The sequence below is a fragment of the Enhydra lutris genome, unplaced genomic scaffold (assembly GCF_002288905.1).
Source record: "Enhydra lutris kenyoni isolate GAN:26980312 unplaced genomic scaffold, ASM228890v2 scaffoldscaffold5, whole genome shotgun sequence".
Lineage (NCBI taxonomy): Eukaryota > Metazoa > Chordata > Mammalia > Carnivora > Mustelidae > Enhydra > Enhydra lutris.
In genome coordinates, this window is record NW_019154089.1 from 37,314,115 (window position 1) to 37,334,460 (window position 20,346).

The window sequence follows — 20,346 nt, forward strand, 5'->3', positions numbered from 1 at the left end:
TAAGCCACCTGCTCCACCCACAGCACTGTCCTTCCCCTCTGGAAGGGCGGGGATGCCACCCTTCCTCCACCCAGGCTCACCCTGGGCACAAGCCCGGCCTCCTGCTTCAGCAGCTGGCTCAGCCGAGTGGTCTTCTTGGAGAGGGTGTGTGTGTTGAGGCGGGCCAGCCGCTCCCGGAGGGTCAGCTGCTCCACTCTGGCGTACTTGGAGGCTGCAGCAACAGAGGAGAGAGAAGGCACGGGGACCAGAGCTGACCCAGGAGAGCAGGCATCCTGGACACACCTGGCTAGGCACCCACTTGGGCCCTCGTCTCAAATGCCAGTGGTATGCCTGCTCCAACAGCAGCGCGCAGAGGGCAAGCCCCGGGCTGGCTGCAAGGTGTGAGGCTGGCTGAGCAGCCTGACTTGGGCAAGGCGCCCCTTCCTGGGACTGCTTCCTCATTCGTAAATGAGACCGGCCACCTCCTGTGCTTGCTCGGAGGATCACAGAAGACAGTGGGTTTGAATGGACTTTCTAAAGGAGGACTCAAGGGAGAGGTGAGTTGCCTGAGGTCCCTGGGCCTGTGTCAGCCGGGCCAGGCTGGGAAGCATGAAGCCCCATTCCCGGTGCAGGGCTTTCCACCCCGGGCCTGAGTCTGAAAGCCGGCTCTGCCCCTCACCAGCTCTGGCATCTGGAGGGAATGATTAGAGCTTTCATTTGACCTGACTATGAGATGGGGCTACGGGGGCCAGCCTCCAAGAGCAACGGTAAGAATCAAACCAGATAAGGAATGGAAGACGTGTCACAGGAGCTGGATTATCACTATCATACCATCCAGATGGCACAGTGGAGTTTGCTCTCTACCTGGGACACTGCCTCATTTCCCAAACCTTTTTGTTTTAACAACCTAAGAGACAGAGTTTCCCATGCACTAGCTGGCCTTCCCAAGGTATGTGTACACACACACACACACACACACACACACACACACACAGCTCTTGGTCTCCTCCATATTAATTTCTCCTCCACAGTATATGCAATGTGGTTTGCATGGGACTGATCTTGCTTCGGTTCAAGGGGTGGGTGCTAGCTGGGATAAGCCAGTTCGTATAATCTCAAATTCCTGATTACAGTGGTTGGTTCCAAGAATGATACATAAGCCAGGCCCAAGCCAAACAGCTTATGGAATTCCCCTAAACATGGTGACTGGTTCAGGGTGAGCACAGGACCCAAATGGGTCCTATCAGAATGACACTCCAATCTAATTTATGACTAAGGGGTGAAAGATCCCTGCAGGGTGTGGTATCAGACGTGAGTCTTGGAACAGCAATAGCCACTTACTACTATGAGGAAGGCCAGCCTGGACACGAAGTAACACACAGTAAAGATCAGAGATGAGAGAATTTTAGGGAAATGGAGCCAGGACCCTGATCAAACCCTACCTAAAGTCCACATTACCTTTGGACTTGCGGTTACATGAGCCACTACATTTATTAATGAAGATGGTTTGAAATTAGTGTTTTTGTAGCAGGAAGCATTCTCACTGATATAACCCCTAAGTCCCCCAAGTCCTTACCCACTTCCTTGCGCCTCTTGTACTCATTGATGTTGGTGTTCACGTCCTGGAGGGCAGAGACAGCCCTCTGAAGCACAGGATAAGCACTAGCATCAGGGACTGTGTTCTCCAGGATTTTCTGCAGCAGCAGTGGGTACTTTGTAATCCTCTGAAGAGGGATCACCAGTAAGAAACTGAGGCCTGAGGGCCCAGCTTGTGGCCTGAGGGAGAAGGCTGGCATTAGGTAGGGGAAACCCACTGTTTCAGGGAACAGGAGCCCTGGGCTCTAGGTCCAGCTCTGCCTTTTAACTCGCTGTGTGATCTCAGGCAAGTCACCCGCCTAACGTGGTTCTCAGTTTCCTCATCTAGATGCTAGAGAGGTGCTGCTAGTTCTCACTCTTCCAGTTTCTGGGTCCTGGCTTCCCATCTGTACTAAATGCAACGGTCAGTTCTCGGTCCTCCACGTCCTTGGCCTGTCAGCAGCAGACACAGCTGACTTGTCCCTGCTCTTGAAACACTTTCTTCTTTTGGCCCCAGAGATGCCCTTCGTCCTGCTTTCCCTGCTCCGTGGGACATTCTCTTGGCCTCCTCTGCTGGCCTCCCTCCAATGCCAGAGCACCCTCGGGCCTTCCTTCCCCTCCACTCCTTCTCTTACTGACTTCATTTAGTCTGATGGCTTTAAACATAGCCCCACCCCAGACCTGTTTTCCCACTTCTGTCCTGAGCTCTGGACTCACACGGTCAGCTGCCTGCGTGACATGTCCACCTGGCTATGTCCCAAGCTCAACTCTGTATGCAGGGCACCCATTTGACATTTCATGCAGTAAAATGGTTTTGTGGCTTTAACAGTTGAAAGTTCAAAAAAAAAAAAAAAAATCACAGGAACTTTGTGTTTATAGAGATGCATTTAAAGTATTTAAGGGTAGGGGTGCCTGGGTGGCTCAGTGGGTTAAGCCTCTGCCTTCAGCTCAGGTCATGATCTCAGGGTCCTGGGATCGAGCCCCACATCTGGCTCCTTGCTCAGCAGGGAGCCTGCTTCCTCCTCTCTCTCTGCCTGCCTCTCTGCCTACTTGTGATCTCTCTCTCTGTGTGTCAAATAAATAAATAAAATCTTAAAAAAAATAGTATTTAAGGGTAGGGGGTGCTTGGGTGGCTCAGTTGGTTAAGCCTCTGCCTTTGGCTCAGGTCATGATGCCAGGGTCCTGGCTGAGTCCTGGGTCAGGCTCCCTGTTCTCCAGAGAGTCTGCTTCTCCTTCTGTCCCTCCTCCCACCTGTTCTTTTCACTCTCTCTCGCTCTCAAGTAAATAAGTAAAATTTTTAGGGGGCAAAAAAAACTTATTTAATGGTAAACAGTCATGATTTCTATTATTTGTATTTAAACAGTTCAGCATAAAAAAGGCAGCAAAATGTTAACACTGGTTAGTTTTAGGTAGTGGTATATGTTTATTAAATTCTATTTTTCTATAGGTGCGAAACACAAGAAGAGTAGTGTCAAGATCCCTTCCAGATGCACTATTTGATGAATGGATGACTTTTTCTAGTCCCTTTCTTGCTGATTTCGGGGATTTGCAGGAAAAAATACCTGTCAGTGGTATCTGGGAAGAGGCTCCCACAGTTTTCCTTGATCATAACCAGGAGCCTTCAGACCTGCCTTTCAAGAAGCCTATGAGGGTTTCAAACCTCAGTGTCTAGCAAGCCTCCTCCAAGAGGACTCACAGATGTTGCTCAAAGCCATTCTTCAGCCCCTCTCCATGGTACCCTGGCCTCTTACTCTTCCTCCTAAGGAAATATTTCCAGACCAAATGTCCAGGAAGTATCAGTCCTGAGGCTAAGAACAGGCAGAACAGGTGGGTGTTCCCTCATTAGCCGCGGGGGGTTGTGGGGGAGGCAGGGGTAGGAATACCTGTCAAGACGTGCCTACGCTGACCATCTGCTCTCACCATGGGTTTCCTAGCATTTGGCCAACCACAGGCAGGGGAGATGGAAGAGTCACCAGATACTTGCAAAGCTCTGTCCTCTGGGCTGACTTTCCATGGGAAAGGGCGCAACCGCCTCATGCGGACAGCTGTCCACAAATAAGAGTACATGGGGTCTTCAAAGAGAGGATCACTGCTCTTCTCCACAATTAGCAAGGGGTCATGACAGAATCATAGCAGCCTTTTATGATTACAGCTTTTCTAAGATAATATGAAGGAAAAAAAATTTTTTTTTTAAAGTAGGCCCAACATGGGGATAGAACTCATGACCCTGAGTTCAAGACCTGGGCTGAGATCAAGAGTCAGATGCTGGGGCGCCTGGGTGGCTCAGTGGACTAAGCCTCTGCCTTTGGCTGGGGTCATGATCTCAGGGTCCTGGGATCGAGCCCTGCATTGGGCTCTCTGCTCGGCAGGGAGCCTGCTTCCCCCTCTCTCTTTGTCTGCCTCTCTGCCTACTTGTGATCTCTGTCTGTCAAATAAATAAATAAATACAATCTTTAAAAAAATAATAAATGAACAGAAGAAAGTTTGGATGGAAAAGTTAACCAGCAGGTGGAGGGACGGAGAAACGTGAGACTGAAGGACAAAGGACTTTTATTCTTTATTTCCCCGTGTTTTGTTTAAATATTCCTTTTTTCAGTAAGCATTCATTACTTTTATATTTAAAATGAAAAAAGGCACCTGGGTGGCACATAAAGTTAAGCATCTGCCTTCAGCTCGGGTCATGATCTCAGAGTTCTGGGATGGAACCCCGTGTCGGGCTCCCTGCTTGGTGGGGAGTCTGCTTCTCCCTCTCTCTCTGCCCCTTCGCCCTGCTTATGACTCAAATAAGTGTTTAAAAATTTTTAAAAATAAAATGATGGAAGATTGTCAATAAAGGAAAAGAGAGATTATTTGCCCTCTCCAAACACTGCCTCCGCTGTCATTCTGAGACAGTGGGCGCTCTGCTGGACTGATCAGCCTCTGCAGGGCAGCTTTACCCCCCCACCCCGCCACCCCCAGCTGCAGAGCTTCCTGCCCAGTGCAGGGGCAAGCTTTGATCCCCTGGCCCTCAGGTGGGAGCTGCATTAAGAGACAGGACAAATTGAAGAGGCTGCCTGCTCACCCACCCAAATAAAAAGGTAGCAAGCAGCATGCATTTTGGAATCACAAAGAATTGGATTAGATGGATGAAAAAGAACCCCTTACTGCTTGGTGTGGTAATTCTAGTCGGCTAAGCTCCAGAAACAGTCCCATGATCATACGCACAAGAAAACCAGGACTACTGTCTCAAGAGAGAGGAGGTGGAAAGCAATGCTGGCAGGATGAATGGCCTTCCCAGGGCAACAATGGAACAGGGGCTCTCATCGAGGGCACGGTGGAAACTTGCAGGCACTGGGCTGCTTCAGGCACTTAGCAGGAGGGTCCAGGGCAGCAGGGCGTGTGCAAGGACAGCCCTGCACTGTGGAGCAGGGTGCCATGTCTCCTAGGGCCCTCTGAACATGCACAGGCTGAATGAATGCCTGAAAATGTGCTGCAAGTTCAAGAACGGAGGTGTTCTTATGACGAATTATTCAACTCCATCCAGTCACTGATCACAGCACTGGAAGTCTTTTTTTTTTTTTTTTTTTTTTTTTTTTACTTATTTATTTGACAGGGAGAGCAAGAGAGCATAAGCACAGGCAGGGAGAACAGCAGGAGAGGGAGAACCAGGCTCTCAGCTGAGCAGGGAGCCTGGTTCTCCCTCTCCTTCTACTGTGACCATTTGACAGAGACAGTGAGAGAGGGAACACAAGCAGGGGGAGTGGGAGAGGGAGCAGCAGGCTTCCTGCTGAGCAGGGAGCCTGATATGGGGCTCAAACCCAGGATCCTGGGATCAGGACCTGAGCCAAAGGCAGACACCTAACGACAGCGACCCAGGCGCCCCAAGCACTGGAAATTTTTAGGATGCTACCTTTCATAAATAAGACCCAGACCATCTGCAAGAACATCATACGTTCTACTTCCTCACTTCCTCTGCCCCCAGAGCACAATGCTATCCCTGTGTCATTTATGTTGTTTGCTTCTTCTTATCATACACAGGGAGGTCAAATTTGCTCTCATTGCTACTTGTAATTCTACGGCATGTGCCTTCTCTGCTCTTTCCTTTTTCGATACTTCTTACGTGGAATGGCTTCTGACTTTTCTTTCCTTGAATCCAAACTTATTTATTACAAGTAGGTGCCAGCATCTGATTCTTTCATTAAATTTCTAGGGTAGCAGTGCCCAGGCAGTTCCACACTGAAATACATATTACTTTATTAGACATTATTTTCCTTTTACTTCTTTTTATTACTTTTAAGCCATTATCTTTTCTTTCCAGTTATGTATACAGGCAGGGTCTCTCTCTATCTATCTATCTATCTGCTGATCTATTTCAAGAATATATGTCAGGATATTAATTTAAAGTTTTTTACAAAAAAGGAGCATTGAGGGGCATCTGGGTGGCTCAGTTGGTTGAACGTCAGGCCCTTGATTTTGGCTCAGGTCATGATCTCTGGGTCATGAGATCGAGCCCCGCATCGGGATCTGTGATGGGTGTGGAGCCTCCTTAAGATTTTCTCTCTCCCTCTCATTCTGCCCCTCTCCCCTACCCCTCTCTCACTCTCTTAAAAAAAGTGGGGGGCGTCTGGGGGGCACAGTTGGTTAAATGTCTGTCTTTGGCTCAGGTCGTGATCCTGGGGTCCTGGAATTGAGCCCCACGTTGGGTTCCCTACTCAGCAGGAAGCCTGCTTCTCCCTCTGCTGCTCCCCCTGCTTGTGCTCTCTCCCTCTCCCTCAAATAAATAAATTCCTTAAAAAAAGGAAAAAAAAAAAAAGGGAGTATTGGAACCACTAGTGCTGAGAGCCACAGTGTGGTTTTAGAGAACTACAAACACTGCCCAGTCGGACAAGGGTAATACCTGGGGTTTACAGTGTCACTTGGGTACAAGCGAGTCCAAACCCCTATGAGGCACAGTTTTTACTCCCCCTCTCACATGTAAGGAAACCAGGTTCGGAGACATGAAATGGCTCTGCCAGGGTGAGCTGGAGCGGAGCCAGACCCACCACCGGGCAGCGTGGCACCGGAGCCCATGAGAAAAGCGTGCACTGGTCTGGCTGGGAAAGACCGGAGTGTGGGAGACATGAGAAACCGCAGCCTCTGAGCCAACCAGGGCCCCCCGACAGTGCTTCTAACCTGTCTGAGCTCGATGCCAGTATCTGGCACCTGGGAGATGTTCTATCACAGTTTCTGACTTCTTTTGAGTAGTCGGAGGGTCTGGCCACAGTGGACTCACAGTCCTACATGGCAACGGAGGCGGATGGCTTGTAAAGTAGGGCTGTAATTATTCTACTCTCTGCATGCACACCCTTTGTTGTGGCGGCTGCTATTGTACCCACTTTGTGTACGACCCTGAAACTCCTCCCCTTGAGAAGCAGCGTCAATTTTTCCACCCCTTGGGTCTGTCACAGAACACCAATTCCCAGCCAAGACCTCCCAAGGCCTTACCCTCTCCTGCCCCCCACCTCCCTTTTCCCTCCCTCCCGCTCTCCCCCTGTCTCAACCCTGTGACCACCATGTGAACAAGCCTGGGCCACCCGCCAGGTGACAGGAGCCTGTATAGCCAGAGCTGAGTCAGCTCGGTGTCTCAGACATACAAGAGAGCCCAGCTGAGATCAGCAATGCTGACCTGCAGGTGATCACGGGCATGTGAAGGTGCTCAGGAGGGGCTAGAGGAATCGTTTATGGAGTCCAGCCATATTGCTAACAAGCAGCAGAATGAACCAAACACGTGTCTGTCTTAAGCCATTCTGTTCTGGGTGCTCTGTTATACAGGGAACGTTAACAGGGCTGCAGCTGCTCTCTACACGGGGTCTGTTGGCTCTGGTTGGCCACAGTCTCCACTGCTCCCTTATGCCCCACATGTGCCACTCTTGTTTTTGTTATCTGCCTCTCTCCTATTGAAATGTATTTAGTGACCCTCACAAAAACCTAAGTTTCTTTTTTTTTTTTAAGATTTTATTTATTTATTTGACAGAGAAAGATCACAAGTAGGCAGAGAGGCAGGCAGAGAGAGAGAGAGAGAGAGAAGCAGGCTCTCCCCAAGCAAAGAGCCCGATGCAGGGCTGGATCCCAGGACCCTAAGATCATGACCCGAGCCAAACGCAGCGGCTTAACCCACTGAGCCACCCAAGTGCCCCAAAACCTAAGTTTCTAAGACCCATGAAATGATGAATCGAAGGGGGAAGTGAATATAGTTTTTGGGGGGTAGTGAGGAGCCAGGACATGGGTAATTGAAAAGGAGGCTTTAGGAGGTTGGGGGGATAGGCAAGGGAGAGGAGCAGGGGAGGAAGCAGGAGCTTCCATAGGAGATAACATCATCTTCAAAGATCTAACTCTGCACAGTCTTTCTCTTGGGTGTAAAGGGAATGTTTAAGTAAGATAAAATAACAACCGCCTCTCATCCTCCTGCACTACTCTGATTTCCAGAAAATGACCTTCATCTATCTCCATTTGGGAAGCTTGTCCTGGGGAAGGTAAAAGCCTTTTTGAAATAGAAAAGAAGCAGGACAATCCCAGACAAGGAAATATAAATGATCTTAAATATACGAGGAAATGACCAACTTTAATCATGAGAAGTAAATGCAAAATGAAACCACACTGAGACACCATTTGTCACCTCTCTCAGTGGCATTACTCTAAAGTTTAATGACACACCCTGGTGAGGCTATGAGGAAACAGACACCCATACCTTGCTCACAGCATAGCCTTTATAGAAGGAAAGTTTGCAATCTTAGCAAAATTATCCATATATGCTTTCTTTGACCTAGAAAGTCCACCTCTGGACATTGACCTTACAGAAACACCTGCACCTGTGGGAAACCTGGGTGGCTTAGTCGGTTGAGTGTCTGACTCTTTGTTTTGGCTCAGCTCATGATCTCAGGGTCCTGAGATCAAGCCCTGCATTGAGCTCTGCACTCAGTGAAGAGTCTGCGTGAGAGCCTCTCTCTCCCTCTTGCACTGCCCATCCCCCCAACCATGCACACACATACTCTCTCTCTAAAATAAATAAAATCTTTAAAAAAAAAAAAGAACTATATGCACCTGAGTAAAATGACATACACTCATGAATAATAACTGAACGCTATCTGTAATAGCAAAAGAAAAGAAGCAAATTAATGTCCATTAATAGAAACCAGTTAAATGAACTGGGGAACAGCCATGTGGTAGAAGAACATGCTGTTCAAAGGCTCATATATGTATGCACTGAAATAGGAAGGTGTCCACGATACATGGTGAAGGGAAAAAAAATACAAATTTTCTTTAAAAAGGCAGTGAAATGACAGCATATATTTGATTTGCTTCTATATGCATAAAGGAACTCTACAAAGATCCACAAGCAATTTACAAGTGGTTAGCATGACTTTGAGGCTGGGAGTAGTACTTAGGTAAATGAACGGACAGGATTGGACAGGACAGGACAGGATTTTTTGTGTTGCATAAGTTTGGATTTTTTAAAGCTTCTGGGGCATCAATTTTTTAAAAAGCTTCTGAACTATGTAACTGTTCTCCACTCAAAATTTTAACTTAAAAAATATCTGTTCTCTACATTTTCTTTTTCTTAATATTTTATTTATTTATTTGTCAGAAATTGAGGGGGAGTGAGAGAGAGCACAGGCGGGGGAGCAGCAGGCAGAGGGAGGAACAGACTGAGCAGGGAGCAGGATACAGGACTCGATCCCAGGACCGTGGGATCATGACCTGAGCTGAAGGCAGACACTTTACCGACAGAGCCACCCAGGAATTCCTGCTCTCTCCAAATTTCTATCTAGAGCTTCTACGCACTGGTGCCAGCTCTGGGTGGTGAGGCCACCCAGGGCAGTTTGGATCCTATTTCAACTGTGTGTGGAGAGGCCTTCCGGGGTGATCCGAGTCCGCCTCATGCCATGCTTCCTACAGCACATGGTTCCCACCATCTCACTGCCCTTCCCGTGGGAGAAAGGAGTGCTGTTCACCAAAAGTTTCTGCTTTTCCACCTCTGGACCCCCAGGCAGGGTGGCATACCCTGGCTTCCTGGCAGGTAGACAAAGCCATGGGATTAGGTCTGGGCCATGAATTATGAGAAAGGGATGCATATCATTTCTGGCCTGGAGCACTTAATTCCCCCACTGAGCCACTCAGGCGCCCCTGGCCTGGAGCACTTATTGGCAGCATCGAGCCCTCCAGAGCTCCCTTGCCCTTTGCCGCAGTTACTGGCAATAACCCAGGGAGCGGCTGCTGTCGGCGTGGGCCCCAAAGCGAGGATGGCCCAGAGGAGAGCCTCAGGTGACCCGCAGTGGAGCATCAGGAAGGCATAAACCTTTGTTACTCGAAGCCACCGCAGCAGCACGGGCAGCACCGAGGAGGGGAGAGACCCGGACGGCTCCCGCCCCCAGGGCCGACGGCAGCAGGAGCGCACGCGCACTGGTCGCACTGGTCGTGCTACTCACACCACGGCCTCGATGACGCTCTGGATCTCTTGCTGCAGCTCTGGCTCCTTCCGGTAGGTCTCCACCAACAGCAAGGCCTGGTCGTAGCTGGCACAGTAGACCCTGTAGACTCGCTCCAGCTCCTCTTGGAATTCCAGGAACAAGTTGCCTGATGGTGAAAAAGCAACAGGGGCCCCCAAAGGCATGTCTGTCTGTCCCCTCACTTGGGACATGGAGGTGGTGAGTTAGACAGAGGAGCCCTCCACTGGGGACTGAGACCACCAGGCCTGACCTGTTGGGCCACTTTGGGCAAATTACCTCTTCTTCCTGAGTTTCCATCTTACTTTCAAAAGGCTGCTGGAAGGATTATGTGACGGAACGCTGCTCAGGCTGGCACCCGGGGAGTCTTACTAAAGCACAGCTATCATTAGAGCAGTAATATTATTAGTGAGGTGCTTTACAGGTCCCAGAACATACTCATGTCACACCTTTACAATCACGTGTGTGCCAAGGACAACTTCAAACCCCCAGTCTACAAAGACACGCTCAAGCAGAGCACAGGTTGTCACCTGTATGGGCTCTGCAGTCAGAGAGGACCAGAAACAGCTCTACAGCCAACCCTTCCCCTGAGGCATGACCTAGGGTGAGCCCTTGACCTCCTGGACCCTCCATTTTCTCACCCACAGGTTAGAATAAGAGTCTTCACCTCCAAGTGTTTTTTTGTTGTTGTTGTCAGAACTAAATCAAACACAGCGTGTAAAAACATCTGATGCAAACTTGACTCCCACAATATTTACCAACTGCTTATCTATGGATTAGACGTCATGCCCCCTTCTGCGCCCTGCGAACAAAACAAAGTCCCTGCCTCATGGAGCCTGTGTCCCCGTGGTGAAGACAGGCAGTAAGTAAATACGTTACACCTGTCACAATGCGATGATGCGAAGAAGCATAACCAAGCATTAGAAAGCAGTAGAAGATCTCCATAAGGAAGGCCTCCAGGAGGATGTGCATGTTTATCAGAGACCAGAAGCACCCGGGACCTGGGAACGTGGAGTGGGAGCAGCACTCCAGGCTTTCGGAAAGAAAATGCAAAGGGCTTCAAGCCTTAGGCAGGAGAGCACTGGGCATATGGGGAACAGCAAAAAGGCAAAAATAGCCGAAGCAGAGGAAACAAGGGCACAAAGCAGAGAAAATAATCCAGCAGCTGCAGCCAGATCACACAGGGCCTCAAGTAGGTAGGTAAGATGGAGTAAAGTGTTTGTGTTTTCTTCTAATAGAGGCAGGGGTTTGAGCAGGGATGATCTGCTTTCTGTGTTAAAAAGACCACTCTAGCGCTCGGCTTCAGCAGCACATACACGGAAGTTGGAACAATATGGAGAAGATGAGCGTGGTCCCTGCACAAGAATAACAGGCAAATCTATGAAGCATTCCATATTTTTATTTTTTATTTTTATTTATTTTTTATTTATTTTTTTATTTTTTATTTTTTTATTTTTTTTTAAAGATTTTATTTATTTATTTGACAGAGAGAGATCACAAGCAGGCAGAGAGGCAGGCAGAGAGAGAGGAGGAAGCAGGCTCCCTGCTGAGCAGAGAGCCCGACGCGGGGCTCGATCCCAGGACCCTGAGATCATGACCTGAGCCGAAGGCAGCGGCTCAACCCACTGAGCCACCCAGGCGCCCCTATTTTTATTTATTTTTTAAAGATTGTATTTATTTGACAGAGAGAGCACGCGTGCATACAAGCAGGGGCAGCTGCAGAGAAAGAGAGGAAGCAGACTCCACGCTGAGCAGAGAGGACGTGGGGCTTGATCCCAGGACCGTGGGATCATGACCTGAGTGGAAGGCATATGCTTAATGACTGAGTCACCCAGGTGCCCTGCACTCCATATTTTTAAATCAGAAATTTATGAGATTGGTTACCTGCAGCAGGTGGATGGATTGGGGTGGAAAGAATGAGGGAATGCGATAGGGTAATAGGGATGAGAGGTGAGCATGGATTGGATGGACTGGAATTGTAGGTATCGTTATGAGTTCACGGTTTCAATATATAAATACAGACAGATAGATATAGAAAGAAATGTAGTGTATATGCATACATTAGTATATATACATATATATCCCAGCTCTATTAGTTGACATCCCAGGGGCAATGAGCACACTTACAGCCTAGAGCTTGGTGTCTAAATACTATTCTCCCCAAATAGGAACCAGGGATCCTAGGAGAAATGGTTGATTCCAAAGACAGGGCAGGGAAACACAAGACGAGCCTGGAACACCTTGTCGTGTCAGAAAATAAGGATGTTCTAAAAAATTGTCAGAGGCGTACTACAAGGACACAGGAGCCAAATGGAAGGAGCTCTCAATGGCCAACACTGGTACAATCTGAACAAGAAAATAAATAACGATAGTACTGGATTCTGACTCACGGAATAAAGTAAACATTCAAGAGGCCATACTGTCATAAATAAATAACTGAACAAATGAATGCGCAAGAAGGGACAGTTCTTGCTTATAGAAAAATTGCCATTAATAAATGTCGAAGGGATAAGCGAAATAGAAATTACCATGAGAACACCAGCAATAGGTCTTGTAGGCAAGAACCACTGATGGATGTTAAAACTAATGGGTGGGACGTCTGCTTTCTGCTCAGGTGATGATCTCAGGGTCCTGGGGTCCAGTCCCGCATCGGGCTCCTTGATCGGTGGGGAGCCTGCAGAAATCTCCCTCTGTCTCAGCTGCTCCCTTTCCCTCTGCTGCTCCCCCTGCTAATGCTCTCTCTGATTCTCTCCCTCTCAAATAAATAAATAAAATCTTAAAAAAAACAAACTAATGTGTGAAAGTTTGAGATGAAATAGGACATTTGGATACTATCAAAGTTTTTCTCCGTAAGAGAAAACTTGTCATTATTTATGAATAACAAGGGGAAAATTATATATATTACTTATAGTACTTATAGTGGAATAATATTTATAGTGGAAAAACACAACAGATATTACCTTCTATCAACCATGTGATCAAAGTTAACATTATTCTAAGTAATAACATATGGGAACAGCAAGTGCCCCTGTTCTGACACACTAAGGAGGACAAGACATTGGCCAGGATATTATTGCCAAAAATGTATTATGTCAATTTAAGAATAAAAATAATTTTAATTTTTAAAAAAGATTTTATTTATTTATTTGTCAGAGAGAGAGAGAGAGGGGGAGAGAGAGAGCGCACAAGCAGGCAGAGTGGCAGGCAGAGGCAGAGAGAGAAGCAGGTTCCCTGTTGAGCAAGGAGCCTGATGTGGGACTCGATCCCAGGACCCTGGGATCATGGCCTGAACCAAAGGCAGTGGCTTAACCAACTGAGCCACCCAGGTGTCCCAAAAATAATTTTAATTTTATAAATACATAAAATGTTTATAAATATGTACTTTTATAATTTATAAAATATAGATTATACATACCTAAGCTTTTATACAATCTATAATATCATTTTAATTTTAATAACTGAAAACTTCAAAGTGACAGATATACTACAAACCTGGCTCAGACTCTTCAGAAGTATATGGTCACAAAAGACAGACAGACTAAAGAAGGCCAAGAGAACATGTCAATAAAATGAACTGTGGTAACCTAGATTGGATCCTGGGCCAGAAAAAAAGACATCTGTAGGAAAGCAGGCAAAATGTGAATAGGGTCTGTAGAGTTAATAGCGTTGCAATAATGCTAATTTCTGGTATCAAAAATATACTATGGATATCTGAGATGTTAAAATAAGGAAAAGCTAGTTTGAGGGTTGTTTAGGACCTCTGTACTATTTTTGCCACTTTTCTGTAAATCTAAAATTATTTTAAGATTTAGAAAGTTGTTTTTTTTTTAAGATTTTATTTATTTATTTGACACAGAGAGAGAGATCACAAGTAGGCAGAGAGGCAGGCAGAGAGAGGAGGAAGCAGGCTCCCAGCCAAGCAGAGAGCCCAGCACGGGGCTCGATCCCAGGACCCTGACTGAGACCGGGAACAGAGCTGAAGGCAGAGGCTTAACCTACTGAGCCACCCAGATGCCCAAGATTTAGAAAGTTTAAAAAGAACTTTGAAGACATTATACCAAGTGAGAGCCAAACACAAGAGAACAAATACAAATTCCACTTCTATGAGTTACGGAGAGTGGGACCATATGAGAGTTCCCTGTACATTCTACTTATTTTGTCTGTAATCCTAAAAGCATTCTAAAAAGTAAAGTCTATTAATTAAAAAAAAAAAAAAAGATCTATACTATGTTGAGACTAAACTAGGGGTCAAAAGTGGTTACAGGAATGGCAGTTAGAAAACTACCTCACTTGGGGCACCTGGGTGGCTCAGTGGGTTAAAGCCTCTGCCTTCAGCTCAGGTCGTGATCCTGGGATCCTGGGATCGAGCCCCAAGTTGGGTTCACTGCTCAATGGGGAGCCTGCTTCCTCCTCTCTCTCTCTGCCTGCCTCTCTGCCTACTTCTGATCTCTGTCTGTCAAATAAATAAAATCTTTAAAAAAAAGAAAGAAAGAAAACTACCTCACCCATCCACAAGAGCCTATGGTCATCCATCCAGGGGGAAGTGGTGAGGGTGAAGAGAAATGTGTTAGCCAAGAACGGAAGTGGGGGGCTATGGACCACAGGAAGCCCAGCAGACCCTACTGCCTGCTGAAGCTACAGTCTGGGCCTCTGACCTGGACCAGACCCCATAAGACACGTGGGACAGTGCCTAGCTCGGCATGGTCTAGCTTTCAGCCACCCAGACTGCCACACAGGACCAGTCCACTTCCCCAGTTCTGACCCAGCCGATCCTCAGAGAGAATGCCTCAGGAGAAGCCCCCAGAAGGAGGGAGCACAGAGAAAAGAGGACACAAAACTGTCGCTAGGGAGAATGTGCATGCCAGGAGATCAGCCAACTGCAGACACCATCCCAGCTAAGAGACAGCCTGGGGGCAGCCCTGAAATGTAGGGCGGTTCCCACATTCTTCTTAACCTAGGAAGGGATCAACACAAATGTGACTGATGGCGAAGGAACTGTAGCATAGCGTGGCCAGCGGTAGAGGAAGGCAAACTCCCAGGAAGTACGGCTATCCAAAGGGGCAGGAACACCAGGAATGCAAAAGTAAAGACTTAACTTCTTTTCGTCTTGCCTTATGGCCACAGACTGTGAACAAGTCACTCCAGTGGAAAAGTTACTCCCAGCATCAAAAGAATACCTATCGGGTATCTGGGTGGCTCAGTGGGTAAGCGTCTGCCTTTAGCTCCGGTCATGATCCCCGGGTCCTGGGATCGAGCCCCGACATCCAACTGCCTGCTCAGTAGAGAGTCTGCTTCTCCCTTTCCCACTCCCTTGCTTGTGTTCCCTCTCTCACTGTGTCTCTCTCTGTCATAAATAAATAAAATCTTTCTAAAAAAAAAAAAAAGTATACCTACAGCTGGGATGAATCAGAAAGATAAGAAAGAGAGTCAAGATGGTCAAGGGTTATGGCTCTTGACTCTGCCTGGCCAAGCTGTATGACCTTGAGGAAATTATTGAACTTTTCTGAGCTTCAGGTTTTTCTTTAGTAAGATGGAGACAATAATAATAGTAATTAACTAGTCAGAGTATTGTAAGAATGAAAGAGCTAGTCTGTGCTACTCAGCGTCATGGCTGGCACATTTCAAAGAGGCAGAAACTGAGGCTCGGAGACCCACAGGAACCGGTGGGCAGCAGAGCCTTGCCAGTCAGACTCCAAACCATTAGACCTGCACAGCCCAGAGGCAGAGGTCACTGGCTATATGTGGCCTTTGGGGACTAGAAATATGGAGAATCTTGATTGTGATGTGCTGTCAGTATAAAAGACACTGGATTTCAAAGACTTAGTACAAAAAAGAAGCAAAATGTCTCACGAATAACTTTTATATTGATCACATGTTAAAATATGAGTTTGGACATATTGGCATAAATTAAATATACTAAAATTAATTTTATCTTCTTCTTTAATTTTCCAAATGGAGCTACTCAAAAATGTTCAATGACGTGTACGGCTTGAATTACATTTCTACTGGACTGCACTGAGCTACACCAGGGCACCTTCTGGTGAGATAACCCGGGGCAGAGACGCCTGTGAATGTCAGAGTTGTAATGGACTCATTCGAAAAGGACAGGGGACCTAAGTCATCTGGGGGAAAAAAAGCCTGTTAAAGACAGCTACGCCTGAGAGCTAAAAATCTTTTGAAATGCTGTGTCTGCAGGATTGGGAGAAGGGCTTTCCTTATGCAGGAAGGCAAGGGGGCTGGCAAGATCAGGAACAGAGAGCTGGCAGAAGCCAGGGCAGTCTTGACCCAATACATAGGGCACCGAAGAGAAGAGCCATGTGGATTCTCTGTGCCTTTTTTCGGCTAACCACAAGGGTCAGAAGATGAGAAGGCTATTTTCTGTAGACTCTGTAAAGGAAACAGGAAATAGGACAGGAAATCAGACTGCCATATCAGAGGGGAAAAAATACAGGACTAAATTTCAGCTAAATAATGAACACACTTTTAGTATAAGTATATTCCAAATGTTGCATCCTGATACTAAAAAATTATTCACTGACGGGGCGCCCAGGTGGCTCAGGCAGTTAAGTGTCTGACCTTGGCTCGGGGTCCTGGGATGGAGCCCTGCATCAGGCTCCACGCCCAGCAGGGAGTCTGCTTGACCCTTCCCCTGCTCGTCGTGCACATTCAATCTCTCTCTCTCTCTTTCTCAAATAAATAAATACAATCTTTAAAAAATTATTCATTGTTTATCTGAAGTTTAAATTTAATTGGGACCTGTATTTTTTTTAAAGATTTTATTTATTTATTTGACAGACAGAGATCACAAGTAGGCAGAGAGGCAGGCAGAGAGAGAGGAGGAAGCAGGCTCCATGCTGAGCAGAGAGCCCGATGTGAGGTTCAATCCCAGGACCCTGAGATCATGACCTGCACCGAAGGCAGAGGCTTTAACCCACTGAGCCACCTAGGCCCCCCTGGGACCTGTATTTTATCTGGTAGCTCTACCAGGAAGGCAGGGAGCAGAGTGATCACCAGGTGTGTTTGGAAAACAAAGTGACATCCTGACTCTTCGCTGCAGGTCAACCAGGAAGGCAGAGACTGTCAACCAAGGCCCCTCATACAAGGAACGGCATCGAACCTTAAACCACAGCAACAGGAGAACCTGACTCTGAGTCCCTGGACCCCAGCGTGTCCTCAGCCTGAGGTTATACTGATTCCCACTCAAATAAATGGTAATTTGTAACAGAAATAAGGATAAAATGGTAAATGTTAAGAATATCTACCCAGCTACTTAAAAAAAATCTTGTTCTTTCATTTTGTGTTCATCTGTCTTTTATAGGAAATGGTAACTCATTCGCATTGCTGTTTCAATAAGGAACTCTATTCTCAAGGGAATAATAAACACGTTCACAGGCTTTGCTACCGTTCTCCACTACATGGAAGCTGCTCAGTGCCACAGTTAAGAGAGCACTGGCTCCGGAAACTGACTACCAAGTTCAAATCCTGGCTCTGCCACTAGCCGCGTGACCTCGATGGGTTACTTCCCCACTCTGTGCCTCCGTGTCCTCAACTGTAAAATGAGGTAGCAGTGTCTACCTTTCCGGGTTGTTGTGAGGATGAAATGAGTTAATACATGACTCCGTAAGTGCTAAGCATTTAGTAAACACTCAGAAAATGGGCTTTCTAAAAAAATGTGTGTACTTGTTATTTTTAATCTCCATCATCATTCCTGTCTCAGAAAGGGTAGATTGGTGATGTAAAGGCCAGGGAACTTGGGTGGGCCCTGTGCTGGGTGCCCTCCCTGCCCCCCTTCTCTACCTGGTGCCCTTTCACCTCCCCTGCCTGACTCCACTCAAAACCCCTGACCTTGGGGTTCTGTGGTGTGAGCTCAGGGCAACAGATGAGAAGAGAATGTGGGACACAGGTGTGAGGTTTATCCCCACTCATCCCACCTCCTTTATGCTCTAAAGGGTCCTCCTAACCATCCCAGAGTGAGGACACTCCCACCATCTCTCACCTGGGTGACAGTGAGGTCCCCACTGGTCTCATGCTTCCATATTTGCCACTCCCTCATACCCACTGTCCGCAATAGCCAAAGAGGTCATCAAAAAGATAAATCGGACCCTATCGCTTTCCTGCTCAAAACCATTGAATAGTTTCTCATCACATTCAGAATAAAATTCAAACTCCTTACCAAGGTCTAGAAGGCCCTACATGATTCAGTCCTTCTCCACCTCTTCCATCTCATCTCCAAACATACTCTCCTCATAAACTTCCCTGAAGTAATACTAGGCTTCTTTCTGTCTGTCTTTCAAACTTTCTAGGCAGGGATAACCCTGCCTCAGGGCCTTTGCACAGCCATTCTTTCTGCTCTCCCTCCAGATCCCATAGCCATCTCCTTCCTAATATTCAGATCTCAGTTCAAATGCCCCCTTCCTAGGAGGACTACTATCATATCCAAGGGTTACTGCATTTGTTTCTTTTCTTCAAATTCTAAATTATTTTCTTTTTTTTTTTTCCTTTTTTTAAAGATTTTATTTATTTGAGAGAGAGAGAGAGCGCATGAAAGGGGCGAGGGGCAGAGGGAGAAGCCAGCTCCCTGATGAGCAGAGGGCCTGATGTGGGACTTGATCCTGGGACTCCAGGATCATGACCTGAGCCAAAGGCAGTTGCTTAACCAACTGAGCCACCCAGATTCCCTCTAAATTATTTTCTAAAATTCTCTTGTTTATCTGTTTATCTGCTGTCTCTCTAACTTGTCAAGCCTTAAGAATGGGAACTTGGACTCACTTGTTGATGCTGTGACCCCAGCACACAGCATAGTAACTGGCAAGTGCTCTGTATATAACTAAGCTTAGTAAATAACTAATGGCTCAGCTAGGCCACTGACCAAATTAGTCCCTCCTTGTCTCTGGGCCCCAATCTCGTTTTCTGTAAAGTGATGGGATTGGGCTGGATATTATTTGAGGGTCCTACCAGCTCTGTCATGCTGTATTTCAGAGATCCCCAAAGGAAACTCCCATTGAGCGGCATTTCCCTGGAACTGGAGATAGTTCAGCAATACCCACATGCTGAGGACAATTCATGGGAATCTAGGGCTGACAACTGCCTTGTCTTTTGCTTACCAATTAAGTACACTTTTTCCTCTTCCCTGGATGTTGTTTCTTGCAGATCATGAAGAAATCTGCTGTTCACCTCAATGATATCATCGATATTTGAGAACAGGACATCCAGATCTCCCTGGGGCAGCTAGAAGGAACAAAAAACCATAGGAGTCTCTGGGAGTTGAGCAGAGGGACGGTTTGCAGACTTTGGACATCAGTCCAGAACATTCACACATTCAGGGTCCTATTACTCTTGGGAATATTGTCACAGTGGAATGTTTGCAAGGTTTTGAAAAACTTTATAAATTAGGTGTTCTCATTACTCTACAGGAAGTGAGGAAGAGATGGAGGGCTCAGCATGGAATGAAAGCTAAACTGGGGTTTTATCCCAGATCTGCTGGCAGCCATCATGTTTCTTCCCTCAGTTTCCCTATCTGTCAGATTAGGGCGGAAAGCTGGATTTCCTTCCAGCTCTGACATACTTGGCACCCACCACCATTACCTTGACATATATTCTGAACTCCAGCTACTATGAACTGGCAATTCTACTGTAGGACATCTATATATGTGCATGGGTGTATGCAGGAGATTGTGCGTGTGTGTGTGTGTCCTGGATGCACAATCAAGTAGGAAGAGCTAACTGCAGAAAGATTTCTAGAGTGTGCTCTTATTTTTGTTGGAGTAAGTAACAACCTGTAGTTGTTTGCTTAATGCCTACAGAGAAAAATCCTAATTTCTGGAAAGTAAAATATGAGAAAACTTTCACTTCCCACATTTCCCACTTGAGTATTTCATTCATTCAAGAAACACTAATTGGAAGTCTCTGATTTATGAGTCCAGAACTGGGGGTACATTGCCCTAATGGTGCTTACATGCTAAGGGATACTTTATATTTTATAAAGAGAGCTTGTATTATTTCTGAAATAAGAGGGAAAAAAAAAAGATGTAAAAACTCACCATGGTGATAACTTCTTCCTGTTGCCATCTCCTAAATGAGATGACTGGAATATAGGTCAGTTTAAGCAATCTGTTCTAAATTTGATAAAGGGCTATTTTATGCATTAGCTCACTTAATTCTCTGGGGTGATTACTCCTCTCTCCATTTAGCAGATGCATACACTGAGGCTCTGATGTGTTAAAGGCCTGGCTGAAGGCTGCACGCCCAGTAAATGGAAGCACCCCAGCTTCCATCCAGATGACTTCCCGGCCACCACACCTTCCCCTCCATCAGGCCTGCCCCTGGAAGA

The 20,346-nt window shown here is 46.7% G+C and overlaps 1 protein-coding gene across 1 annotated transcript in view; it reads right to left on the reverse strand.

The window, feature by feature from the left end:
- Nucleotides 1–20,346, reverse strand: part of LOC111141101 (Rho guanine nucleotide exchange factor 37) — a 49,616-nt gene that overhangs the window by 13,953 nt on the left and 15,317 nt on the right. Inside the window, exons 3-6 of the mRNA XM_022493432.1 lie at nucleotides 19,121–19,244; nucleotides 9,999–10,146; nucleotides 1,556–1,755; nucleotides 81–211 (exon numbers count right to left, since the gene is read on the reverse strand). Of these exons, the coding sequence (XP_022349140.1) occupies nucleotides 81–211; nucleotides 1,556–1,755; nucleotides 9,999–10,146; nucleotides 19,121–19,244 (603 nt within the window). The remainder of the gene's footprint in view (nucleotides 1–80; nucleotides 212–1,555; nucleotides 1,756–9,998; nucleotides 10,147–19,120; nucleotides 19,245–20,346) is intronic.